This window comes from Carica papaya, chromosome 4, assembly GCF_054855325.1.
Source record: "Carica papaya isolate Zhongbai chromosome 4, ASM5485532v1, whole genome shotgun sequence".
Lineage (NCBI taxonomy): Eukaryota > Viridiplantae > Streptophyta > Magnoliopsida > Brassicales > Caricaceae > Carica > Carica papaya.
This window is the reverse complement of record NC_142312.1, coordinates 2,425,297-2,438,577: the sequence shown is the minus strand read 5'-3', so window position 1 is coordinate 2,438,577 and position 13,281 is coordinate 2,425,297. Positions and strand designations below refer to the sequence as shown.

The window sequence follows — 13,281 nt, the reverse complement described above, 5'->3', positions numbered from 1 at the left end:
TACATTTTTGTATATAGGTACAAATTTTTTAGGCTAAATATGAAAATAGTAGATAGTAAAAATTAAATTATATTTTTATATTTAAAATTTTGAGTAAATAATTATTAAATATAAAATTATATATATATATTTTTTTAAAAAAAAACATGAGACGCAATAACTTCCGATATTATAAATTTTCTAATGGCATTGTGATCCATTTACGAATACGGTGGCCCATTGTGAAAAAGCAGGTTAGCCCAAGAAAAGGGGAGATGGCACCACCAATGACCGAGATACCAGAGCCCTAGCAAGGATTCATGCTCCCTGCAAGAACACTGACAAAGAAGACGACGGTCTTTGCGCATTCATTTTGCTCTTTTCACGCTAAGAGCTAGCTGTAGTTTTATATTCCCGTTCTTCGGCACTTTAATTGGTATGCTCAGTTACTCAATGATTTCTCTTCCTGGTAATTTTTGTATAAATTATTATTTTTGTTTCATTTTATTATTCATCCGTCTGTTCCTCTCCTTCTTCCTTGTGACTTTTTTGGTTTTGTTTCATCGTCAATCCGGCTTCTTTTCGAGCTTTTTCATTTACTTGTTGCAGATTTTCTTCTAAAATTTTTGCCTCTGAATACGAAATTGCTAGTATAGATTATTGTTTTTTGGCTGGGGTTATGCTGGGAAGCGCTTTCTTAAGTTTACTAATTGGGAAATGGAATGCGGAGGGTAATTTTTTTTTAATAGCATAATTACCGGCGTCAATTTCAATTTTTTAGCCTTGCATTTGATTATTTCCATTTTATAACCACTTTTCGAATTCATGTAGGCTTTACTTATAATTTTCACTTAAACAGTAATAGAGTCATACAGGTGTAGAATTGGTGGCAACGGTGGTCATTTGAGTTTCTTCATATTGCGAGCATAGTTTTAGGGCTAAATGAGCGGAGACTATTAAAACCTGGACCCTGAACTTGGCTCAATTACTTTGAAGGCTGTGTTTGGGTGAGGATGAAGGGGGGGAGAGGGGGAACATAAAATATGAGGAGGTTAGTAACTGGTAATGGAATTGAAGGTGAATGAGGGGGAATATGCATTCTAAATTGACAGAAAGAAAAAGGAATTAATGCCCAAATTGTGGAAGAATGGATAGTAAGGAATAAGAGCTAATATCATTTTTTTGCAATGACCAATTAATTCGTAATGATTTCTTTAGAATGCTATTTTCCCAAGTCATCTTCTTACAAAGGAAAAGGATATTATACATCAATTATTTCCATTCTGTTCCCTTTCTCCTCTTATTAAAACAAGAAAATATATTTTACTCTCAGTTCCCTTTTACTGGTTCCCATATGAAGTGAAGCACATTGCTGTCAATTGTTTATGTTCGTTCCTGTCATTTTCCTTTCCTGAACAGATCCTAAGTTTTTGTATCCTGTCAATTTCCTTTCCTGAACAGATTCAAAGTTGTTTTTTTTTTCGGTGTAGCTTAATTAGGCTATCTTTTTCAGCGAAAAGAAGTTGATTCTGAATTTGTTTTTGAACTCAAACTTGAGTTACAGATCCTGGTTTGATTTTTATTTCAAATGTCAAAAACAGAGGGCACAACCGTCTTTGGCAAACATAATTTAGAAGTCAAATATGCTACCATAGGTGTTCTTGTTTGGAATATTACTTACAATTTTGTACACCTCAAGTAGGAAAAAAAGTATATGAACTATTTGAGGAGTAATTCATTACTGCATGAGAACTCCTCCGATGGTTGATTTACACTGATACTGGTATAAAGTTGAAGAAGCTTTATAGATTAGTGGGAATAGGTATCCTAAAAGTCAATGGTTGTAGTTTTGGCATCTGGGGCAATACACATACGGTTGCACTTAACACTTTTTTCACAGATGTTGCTTGCTTATGGTTTCTGTTAGGCGTATCTGTATAAGTCCTTTTAAGTTTTAAGGCTTTGCAACCAAGTGAATATTGTTTATTAGCAGCACCCTTGACATGACTGTGATTGAGGTTCAGTGTCTTCAAATTACGTAAGAGAATGATGCATTTGAAACAGAAAAACCTAACAACTGTTACTTTGAGTCCCGAGGTTTAATGAAAAAATATTTTGTGTGCTGTGTGTTTAAAATAATCCAGCCTGGCTTGTGTACTAACTCATATGGAAATCTGGGTTGTAGGTTGGTGGTACAATTGTTGGGTGATTTAATGGAACTAGCTGTAAATGATGAATGTTGGAAATTAGGAACAATTGGGGAGGAACCTAAGAAATTCACGTTTAAAAATTGGCTTATACAGAAGATTGACTTAGTTTGATTTCCCTTCCAAGTATAAACATGAACAAATATAAACACTAGGAAAAGCAGTTTTACCTTCAATTTTTCGAGCGAGAGAGAGATGGTATAAAAAGCAGACCATGTTAGTTCTGCTGACTAAATTCTTCAACTAAATATTGATATTCATATGCTATCCTTGGTCCTCTGATATATAGTCATATAAGTAAATTTGATGGGTTTGCTCATGTCTTTTTTGATCTTATAATATCTTGTGTAAATCATGCTTGAAACTCCAGGTCTTCATTGGACCATGTCTGATACTGAGCTAGTTGTGCAAAATGATAGTGCTTCCTCTCTCATAGAAGAGCTCGGAAAGAAATTTCTTGAACTAGAAGCTCGTAAAGATACTAATGCTGACAAGGTGCAGTGGATGGATATTGAAGCACACTTTCGAGATCTTGAGACAAAGTTGAAGTTAAAATATGAAAAGCTAGAAGCTAGGGAGAAGGAATATGAGGAACAAGAAGCTAAAACCCTTGCGTTGTTAGCGGAGAGAGAAGCTGCTGTTGCTGCTAAAGAGCAAGATCTACTAGATCGGGTGCAGGAACTTAAAGATGCTGCTGTTGCTTCCATCACCGAGGCGCGGGCAAATCACCAACCAACTTTATTGGAATCTGTTGATGGTGGAAACAGCAAAGACAGCAAGGTAAGCAGCTCTCTTGGTGATACAAATTCCCCAGAGGAGGACTTTCCTCGTAAAACAAGTGAAAATGCTGCAAATGTGGCTGCTGATATTAAGCCACGCCCAGAACTGACGCAATTTTGCGAGCAGATGGATGCCAAAGGGCTTTTGAATTTTACTATGGAGAACCATAAAGTTCTGTTTGCTATTCGTGAGGAACTTTCTGTTGCGTTAAAAAGTGCAACTGACCCGGCACGTTTAGTGCTGGATTCATTGGAGGGATTTTACCCTCCTGATGAAACTAACCTACCAATTGATAAGAAGGATGCTGCCCTTCTGGGCAAGCGAAAATCCTGTGTTGTTTTTATGGAAGCCATGGCCGCCTTAATGGCAAGAATTGACCCAGGTGCTGATAACCTTCTGAACCCTGACACCAAGCAGCAAGCCAAGGCAATTGCTGATGAGTGGAAGCCTAAGTTGTCTAGTGGAGGCATTGATGCTGCCAATGGAAATTCATTGGAAGCAGAGGCATTCTTGCAGCTCCTTGCTACTTTTAGGATTGCTTCGGAGTTTGATGAAGAAGAACTCTGCAAGCTTGTTCTTGTAGTTGCTCGCCGCCGGCAGGCACCTGAGCTTTGCCGTTCTCTTGGGTTAACACACAAAATGCCAGGTTGGTGTTCTTTTAATTAACTGACCTGATGGGGTATGGAGACTGGGATGCTGTTTCCGTGAGATGTCTCATACATGTATCCCTTTAGGGTATCGTCGGGATGCTGTTTCCATGAGGTGTATGCAGGCCTTGTCTAAGTATAGCCCTGCTGTAGTGGAATAACTATTTTTATGTGGGACTTGCTAACACTCCATACCTTATGCAGGTGTTATTGAAGCATTGATTAAAAATGGGAGACAAGTAGATGCTGTTCATTTTATTCAGGCCTTCCAGCTCTCTGAAAGCTTCCCCCCTGTGCCCCTTCTCAAGACATACTTAAAGGACCTAAGGAGAAACTCCCAAGGAAGGGGTGGGAATCCAGCTGGTGGACAGGTATATGTGTGCTTGGTCATGATATGTAGTTGATACTAGGGAGTTCCTATGTTCATTTAATGAATAATTCCTTGCAACGGGAATATGCTAATATGTTGTCTCTTTCCATTATTGTTGGTCCCGTTTCCCTTTTTTTTAATGTCAAATCAGTGTAGACCTCTTTCACAAAATAACTTCTCTCATTACGAAATATTCATTGGCAGTTTTATTTTTGTCTACAGGGTGATGCAAATGCGCAAGAACTTGCTGCATTGAAGGCTGTAATCAAATGTGTTGGGGAGTATAGCCTTGAAGCTGATTACCCACTTGATTCCCTTCAAAGAAGAGTTGCTCAACTAGAGAAATCAAAGTCCGAAAGGAAGAGAAATGGAGATCCTGGTAAGTATCAAAACCAAAAGAAAGCAAGACCAAATGGGGGATTCCGAGGATTTCGTACTCCTGGTGCAGCTCCTTCTGGTAGACAGCCTCCACCTGTTTATGGAGACAGGGCAGCATACACCGGGATGTCATCAGAGAGATATCCTCATGCCGGTCTAAACCCTTACGAGTACCAAGTTCCCGGGCAATCTGCCTATCCTCAGCCAGCTGGTGATCAAAGATTATATTACTACCCTCAAGAGGACAGGCTATCCGCGGTTTCTTATAGCGCACCTTCGTCAAATTATGGTGGTTACATCGGTAGTGGGCTGCAGCCTTCTCACCAGCCTTATATGTAATTTTCACTCTGAAGAGTTTATATAATAGGGAAGTTAGATCAAAGCCAGATGCATGACTCATTTTTGGGAAACCTACTCCCAATTTGCGGGAATGGTGCTGATTTTCCTTCTTTTTTTTTTTTTTTTTTTTTTTTTTTTCCTTCTAAAGCTTCTATTAGCACGCAACAATCAGGTGCTTGGTTGGATCCATAACCCTTGTAAAACGAGGACTTGTATGAAAGTTAAACAGAGAGCCTTTATCTTTTGTCTCTTTCTTTTGCCCCCCTTAGTTAGATACATGCAGGTTAGAAGATAAACTACAGTTTCAGTATTTATACTTGTGTTTTATTACGATTTTATTTTGTCACAACTTAATTTTTGTGATTTGTTTTCTAATTATCTTAATGATATTTTCCCAATTTGTAATTTGTTTACTACAATAGTTAAATTAAATCAATTTATAAAGAGTGAAATTATATTCCAGTGAAAATTTCGTGGATTTCTGTTTGGTTTGAATATTAAAAAATTGGAAAATTATGTTTATGCACCCTGTAATTTTGAAGGGTATAACAAGTATCACCCATTTACAATATTATTATTAGTATTATTTTCTGTTTGGTTTCAAATTTTATGAAAAGTAATGTTAGAATAAAAATTGCGCACTTATTACTATATAACTAATCTAATATTCAACATAATAATTATTTTTTGTTATAATTTATTGTTATTTTTAATCAATTTTTAGTAGATCAATGCTTTAATATTATATAGTTAGTAATATTGAAGGTATATTAGTAATGATGTTAAATTCATAAACAATCATTATTGATGTACATAACATAAGAATTAAATTTTCTTAAAATTTGTAAAAGAAGTTGACCGTTCTTTTTTAAATAAAAAATAAAAAATTAGTAGATGTCCATATATAAAAAGCAAAAATAAATTTGAAAAAGGAATAAAGAATTGTCTAAAATCAAGAAATACTTGGTAAAAGTCAACTAGCAGATAATCAAATATTATGCCCAAAATTATAATAATTTAGATAGGTTAATTACTATTTCATTTTTCGTTAAAACAAAAAATAAATTTAAAAAATGTTGTATAACATAAATAAATTACAATAATGATTGATTTATAATATTTAATTTTAAAATTTTAAAATTTAATTCATTAGTTTATTATTGATATTGTTAAATTTTATCTTAGAATAATTAGAAATATATTAATATCTTATTTAACATTTTATTTATATAAAAAATAATTAAAAATATCTGGCTCATGTACTAAAATATTTTTATTATAGTATTTAACTGTCAATTTTATTTTAAATTGCTAAAAACAATATATAAAACGACTAGTTAAAAAAAAGCTAAAAATATCTGTGTTGGATAACACTTTTTATTTTGGAATTTATTTGCTCCTCTTTGGAAAAAGAAAAACAATAAAGGAAAGAGAGGCTTGTCGTCTGTAATTTAAAACGCAACTATACGACGTCGTATAATTGATCCCGAATATTAAGTCTGCAAGGCCAGGTAGTCGTAAAAAAATTCGATTTCTAGCTCTTTCGCTGAGCTGATATTACCTCCCCTTTCTTCTCTCTCTCTCTCTCTCTCTCTCTCTCTCTCTCCCCTACCCCCCGGAAGAAGAAGAAGAAGAAGAACAAGAACGAAAGAAGGAGAGAGCTGCGAACTTCGTCATTCATCTCGCATTTTCCTGTATCTGATTCAATGCCGTTTTCTACCGCTCTTTAACAACATTCAATTAGTCCTTTCTGAATTATCCGAGCCAGGAGAACAATGGCGTCGGTACCGATTCCACTACTAATCACCGCTGTCTTCTTCTTTGTCCCTCTATCATTCTTCCAATCAATTCCTGCCTCTGCACCCTCCCCCTCCACCAATCATCTCCTCCTCCAGTCTCTTCAGGGCAGGGCCTCTCGCTCCATGGTGTTGCCGCTCTTTCTATCTCCCCCTAATTCCTCTAGAGCCATCTCGAACCACCTCCGCCTTCAGAGATCCGACTCCAGATCCCTTCCCGAAGCTCGCATGAAACTCTACGACGATCTTCTCCTCCACGGGTACAATGCCGTCAGTTTCTGTTCTTGTTTATCTTGGGAGAATTGTTTTTTTCCGTTTTTTCTTTTTCAAATGAGATTGAGACCTGAGAGCTTTGGCTTGAAATTCAAGGTATTATACTACAAGACTGTGGATCGGGACACCGCCACAAAAATTTGCGCTTATCGTTGATACTGGGAGTACTGTTACATATGTCCCGTGCTCCAACTGTGACCAGTGTGGGAGGCACCAGGTGATGCTTAAACTGATTAATCGTCTATCCTTTTGGTTAAGGCAGATTCTTTTAATCTTTTTTTTTTTTTTATTCTCTCTTCTGTTTCTCTTCACTTTTTGTTCTTTTTTTGGTAATATTTCCATTAGTCCTGTTATTGGATCTACTTGATGCGAATTGATCATTGAAGAGGAGAAGGTTAGTAGGTGCTGCTTCGTTGCCGATTACGTTGATATATCAATTATGATAGATCTTTTGCGTTAGCCTTTGTTGCTTCTGGGGGGCTTTCTTTGTAATGTTTGCATAATGCTTCGTATAGTAAGTTCTTTTTAGCTTGCATGCAATGCAAGCAACTAGAAAAGAGTTGGAATAAAGAAAAGCTGGTTCAGTTGATGATGATAGGACGGGGAACAAAAGCATATGAACTGAGAAATTTATTTTAGTTGAATTTCTAAGCTAACTGGGAAGAAATAAATGTGTTTGTGCGTATACGTATACATGGAAACCATATGAAAATAGAAAGCGTGGGTGGCCAGCAACTAGAAAAGAGTAGGAAGGAAGAAAAGGTAGTCCAATTGATGGTGATAGAGCAGGCAACAAAAGCACAGGAACTGGACAAAACTGGACAAATATATCTTAGTTTGTTGAATTCCTAAGCTAACTGGAAAGAAATAAATGTCTTTGTGCGTGTACGTATATATATATATAGAGAAACCACATGAAAATAGAAAGTGTCGGTGGGAAAGCTGAAAGTGTAAGGAAAGAAAAACGACAGCTTATCCTTCTTTAAATGACATCGTTTAATCCTCTGTGCTTATCTTATTCTATTTTAATGCTATGAAGTTTTTCTTTTTTCCTTTGGTTGTAATGAAGAATGAAATAGGCATGCCATCGATTAGCTGTTATACATTTTAAAGTTTCTGGTGAATATGATAAACTGGATATCTAATTCTCTGAGATGCACTGCCAATAATTTTGCTCATTTACTGCACTTTTTAGACTCCAAAATGGTTGTTTTACTAATGTTTATATTTTAACTAGGATCCAAAGTTCCAGCCAGATTTATCAAGTACGTACAAACCTGTGAAGTGCAATATAGATTGCATTTGTGATAGTGATAGAGAACAATGTGTTTATGAAAGACAATACGCTGAGATGAGCACTAGTAGTGGTGTCCTTGGTCAGGATATTGTATCTTTTGGAAATCAAAGTGAACTTGAACCTCAACGTGCTGTTTTTGGTTGTGAAAATGTGGAAACTGGTGATCTCTATAGTCAACATGCCGATGGAATTATGGGACTGGGTCGAGGTGACCTTAGTATTGTGGACCAACTTGCAGATAAAGGTGTAATTAGTGATTCATTTTCATTATGTTATGGAGGGATGGACATTGGTGGGGGTGCGATGGTTCTTGGTGATATATCTGCCCCATCCGACATGGTTTTTGCCCATTCAGATCCAGATCGCAGGTGTGTTTATACAAAAGTTTTATCTCTTATGGACAAAATGTATCATGAGCTTTCTAACAAATACATTTGATACATCTCACACATTTACTTTAGTTTCGGGATGGCAACAGTCCATATTACAACATTAATTTGAAGGAGATACATGTTGCTGGGAAGCAGTTGCCTTTAGACCCAAGCATCTTCGACGGCAAACATGGCACTGTTCTGGATAGTGGTACAACATATGCTTACCTACCCGAAGCAGCATTTATGGCATTTAAGAAAGCTGTATGATCCAGTTACTCTTGATTCCAATTTTTTTTTTTTGTTCCAAATAACTTCTTAGACCATCTATTGTTTTTAAGTTAGAAAAAATTCTTAACTATATTCTTTCTGGTTTCATTTCTTTTGAAGCTTCCCATACTAAATGGCATGTTTAGTTGGGGTTGATGATTTTGACTTACTCAAGAATAAATGGTTTCAGACTCTTGGTTTTTTGTTGTTGGGTCATCCTTTTCATTCATTAGAGGATTTAGGAAACTTTACTGACACTTCAATTGAATTATAAATTTTTGTACATGGGCAGGTACTCCCTTAGTACCCATGTTAATACATACTACACACTTTTTATTTTTAAAAAAGTTAAAAATAAAAATAAATACACAAATTGAAACCCAAAAGCTTCTGGTTTTCAGTGTGTATGTGTTTGTGTGTATGTATAAACTGAAACCCAAAAGCTATTGTGTTTCAATATTGAATCTCGTGGTGGAGAGAGGGGAAGGGGCAGGGGAAGGGGGAGGAGGTTGCCAGGGCAGGGCAGGTGGGTTTAACCCGTAAACCGTATAGATCCGAGTAAAAATTATATTTTTAAACCTTAGGGCAGATTTGGGTTTGTATATTATAATTACAGGTTGGGTTTGGCTTTCATGAAACCCATCCTGAACCTGACTTGTTGCCCATCCCTAATAACTGAGAATAGGAAGCCTCAGCAACTGGATGGCTGGAGAAGCAACCCTCGTGTTTTCTGGATCCTTCTGGCTTTAAACTTTTTCATATTCTGTCTTGCTTTGGGCCATATAGATTATGGTGTGATACTTATTTTGAAAATCATATTTGACATGTTTCTTCAAAGGGAGTCTAAATGGTACATATGAAATATTATCAGCACCTAACACTCTTCCCTGTGATGCTTAAAAATATTACTGAGGCTTAAATGTCTATCAGTGAAGATCATGTCTTCTCTGCTATAGTTATTTAAAATAAGAAAGAAATAAGGCTGCCAGGTTTTTCCTCTCTTCTTTCTTCTTATTGCTTTTATTTATTTATTTTATGGTAGATTATGAAGGAACTTCAATCCTTGAAACAAATACATGGTGCTGATCCAAATTTTAATGATATATGCTTCTCTGGTGCCCCAAGGTACTGGCTGTGGGAAACTAGTCGTGAGTTACATTGATTGGCTGCTTATATATGCTCGTAATTAACATTAAAATTGATTTTGGCCTCAGTGATGTCTCCCAACTCTCACAGATATTTCCAGTGGTTGAGATGGTACTTGAAAATGGGCAAAAGTTGTCACTGTCAGCTGAAAATTACATGTTCCGAGTGAGTAAGAAAGTGGTTTGTTTATTTTACTTCCTTTTCTCTTTTCTCCTTTTATTGTCGGGGGAGAGGGGAAGGGGAAGGTTGTCTCTCTCGGCTTTTTTCATGTGACCATTCGAAAGAGATCTACAATTTATAATTATGGATTTTGTCCACTAAGTGATGAGTTGTTCTTTTTCTTAATTTAATTTTTTGATTCGGAAGCATGCAAAGGTGGATGGTGCATATTGCCTTGGAATTTTCCAGAATGGGAAGGACCCAACTACTCTACTAGGAGGTATGTTAGGCTTCATTGAATTTGGGCTTTGAGTTCATTATGCTATTTTCATTCTTTTGAAACAATTGAAACATGTAACCTGGTTCTTTACTCTCTATGTCTCGCTAAACAACCATATTTAATTTAATGTGGTTTTTGATGTCTCTCTCTTTCTCATTCTCTCTCCTCCTAACCCCCCCTCCCTCCTCACTGCTTATATTCTTTTAACCTATGGTTCTGCTGCAAATATATCTTTTTAACAGGCATTATTGTTCGGAATACTCTTGTAATGTATGACCGTGAACATTCAAAGGTTGGTTTCTGGAAGACCAATTGTTCCCAGTTATGGGAAATGCTTCGCATCACTGATGCCTCAGCACAACTTCCTCCAGCTCCAACTCCAACTGAGAATGATGCATACTTGGGCGAAAGTAATTCAACCATTGAATCATCAAGCAAAATTCTCCCAGGTATACAAGCTGCAAATTTTAGATTTTCTATATGATTCTTTCTTCTAACCGATCATATTAGGATAAGTCTCATCTTACGTGAGCCCCAGGAAGTTCTTTGACATGATGAATGAACTGCAACATTGTGAACAAGAAAAGATTTTTGGCATGGCGATGGATAAGCTTTTTCACACCCTATCTTGATTATATTGTTTCTCTAGAAAATAATATAGACAATCATCTTGGTGCTTTACCGTCTGCTTTCTCTCTATAACCTTATTATTTTTTGGCTGGATTAAGATGCTTTTCGATAATATTTTCCAAGAACTTTGTTTCAGAGGTCTACATTGGTCAAATAACATTTGAGATGTTACTGAGGACGAATTACTCAGATCTTAAGCCTCAACTTGCCGACCTTGCTATGTTCATTGCTAAAGAGTTAGATATTGATGCTTCACAGGTTAGACAAATCCAATGTGGAAATTCTTGTGGCTTTATTAAAATATCTTTGCAAGATTCAAGTCATTTATTGATAGAAGTTTAGAGAACAAATTAATCAAAGGACTTTATCTCTGTCTCTCTTTATTTGGGTTTTTGGTGGATCGTCTTCTATTCGGGAGTGGTTAAATTTGGTAGATGATTCCAGGTCCACTTTTTGAATCTTATATTGGTGGGAAGCAATTCTCTCATAAAATGGGCCATTTTCCCGCTGGAATCTGCTGCTTACATTTCTAATGTCATTTCTCCCCCCGAAGTTCTTGTGACTTTATTAAAATATCTTTGCAAGATTCAAGTTGTTTATTGATAGAAGTTTAGAGAACAAATTAATCAAATGACTTTCTCTCTGTCTCTCTTCGTTTGGGTTTTTGGTGGATCATCTTCTATTTGGGGAGTGGTTAAATTTGGTAGATGATTCCAGGTCCACTTTTTGAATCTTACATTGGTGGGAAGCAATTCTCTCATGAAATGGGCCATTTTCCCCCCAGAATCTGCTACTTACATTTCTAATGTCACTGCCATAGTAAGTTGTTTCTTTTCCTGAAAAATTTAAGTTCTATCTTATGAGAGAGCAACTTATCTATACTTTTTGCATGTAAAAAAAGGATTCTTTTTGATAATTTTTTCCCTGCTTACAGGGTATAATTTCCCAGCTTGCTGAACATCGCATGCAGCTTCCAGAGAAATTTGGACCTTATCAGTTAGTTAAATGGAAAATTGAGCCTCCTTCAAAAAGGTACATCACTCTTCCATCTTCCACTTTTGGAGGAATTGCCATTTGTGCAATTCCCTGGTTTCATTTCGTTCTTTTTACATCTATGCATACTTTTGGGCCTGAGGAAAACTTGAGATTTGTTTTTTGTGGCTTCCTTTTGTTATCGAACCTTAAACAACAAGAAAATATTTAAAATCTCTCTCCACAACCTTTTCTTCTTTCCATTTTCTCTAAAACTCTTGCATTCTCACCTGGAACTGGGGAAGAGGGAAAATATTAGAGTAAGAAGAAACCTGACTGGTTTAGATGTTTTGTGCATTATCCTTGCTCCCCTGCTGCCAAGCTCGCAAAGAATTTTGACCTTGCATCATTTTGTCCATTCATATCTGATAGGATTTTCTCATGTATTTGTTTTCTCTGCTCATTATATTATGAGTAACGAGATCTATCTGAAAAATGACTTCTTATTATCTTTTTAACTATCTTTTTTCAAACCTTAAAATATTTGCTTCAAATGTGGCATTGTTTTTTTTTTCTTCTTCGAAGAAAAATGTAATCATGCACTTCCAATGCAGGACATGGTGGAAGCAGCATTACTCGGTGGTGGTTTTAGCAATTGTAGTTACAATAATTGTTGGATTATCAGCTTTTGGAATCTGGTTTATTTTGAGACACAGACAACAAACAGTCAATTCATACAAACCTGTTGATGCGGATGTCGCAGAGCAGGAGCTTCAACCGATATAATACTAATAATGCCTTTACTTGTTTATTTTTCGAGTGCCATCTTTTGGTACACGAGGGATTTGCTTCATATATTACAAGCTTACCAGGCCTAATTTTGTTTGTCAATTGATTGAACTCTCTTTCGCAATTTTTTGTATTTATTAAACTCCGGATAGAGAGAAATACGAAACGAACTTCTATGTGATAGAATATTCACATATGAATGTGAGCTTCTTCAATGCTCAAGAAGTCCCATAGTCCTTCACTGGTGCCAACCTGTGCTCTCTACTTTCATTGTTTTGGGCAATAAGATTTCCGTTCAGTGATAAATACAAAAGGAGTATGAAATGATCACTTTCTAGTAGATTCTGATTTAAAACCACATGAGTGAGTTACCAAAAAGACACCTGACAAGTGCAGTGTAATTCTCACTACATCAGATGATACGAATGGAGCTTGTAAATCAATTGAAAACTATTATTGAACAGATGTACGTACAATCATTCACCTTCAATCTGTCAGTTGCAACATGCAGTGTCAGCAAACAAGAATGGTACCGCTGTATTGACGAATGGATAGTAGCAGGGAAAAAATTTAAATTATTTTTAGATATAATCACAGT

The 13,281-nt window shown here is 36.2% G+C and overlaps 2 protein-coding genes across 5 annotated transcripts; both read left to right on the top strand.

Annotated features, from left to right (window-relative positions):
* The first annotated feature begins 204 nt into the window (after window positions 1-204).
* Window positions 205-4,948, top strand: LOC110822294 (FRIGIDA-like protein 3). Of its 2 annotated transcripts, none has more exons than XM_088217308.1 (4): window positions 205-415; window positions 2,606-3,612; window positions 3,818-3,984; window positions 4,206-4,948. In XM_088217308.1, the coding sequence occupies exons 2-4, from the start codon at window positions 2,691-2,693 to the stop codon at window positions 4,698-4,700; spliced, it is 1,584 nt and encodes a 527-aa protein (XP_088073434.1). In that variant the 5' UTR covers window positions 205-415; window positions 2,606-2,690; the 3' UTR covers window positions 4,701-4,948. The 2 variants fall into 2 exon arrangements, with proteins under 2 accessions (XP_088073434.1, XP_088073433.1); XM_088217307.1 differs by having other exon boundaries at window positions 2,557-3,612.
* A 1,268-nt stretch (window positions 4,949-6,216) lies between these two features.
* LOC110822362 (Eukaryotic aspartyl protease family protein) lies at window positions 6,217-12,934 on the top strand. Of its 3 annotated transcripts, none has more exons than XM_088217304.1 (12): window positions 6,219-6,756; window positions 6,866-6,986; window positions 8,007-8,434; window positions 8,545-8,701; window positions 9,750-9,832; window positions 9,922-10,018; window positions 10,220-10,292; window positions 10,535-10,741; window positions 11,059-11,180; window positions 11,640-11,741; window positions 11,857-11,954; window positions 12,509-12,934. In XM_088217304.1, exons 1-12 carry the CDS (start codon window positions 6,476-6,478, stop codon window positions 12,678-12,680), a joined length of 1,941 nt encoding a protein of 646 aa, XP_088073430.1. In that variant the 5' UTR covers window positions 6,219-6,475; the 3' UTR covers window positions 12,681-12,934. The 3 variants fall into 3 exon arrangements, with proteins under 3 accessions (XP_088073431.1, XP_088073430.1, XP_088073432.1); XM_088217306.1 differs by having other exon boundaries at window positions 6,628-6,766; XM_088217305.1 differs by lacking the exons at window positions 11,640-11,741; window positions 11,857-11,954; window positions 12,509-12,934 and adding an exon at window positions 11,367-11,633 and having other exon boundaries at window positions 6,217-6,756.
* The last annotated feature ends 347 nt before the right edge of the window (window positions 12,935-13,281 follow it).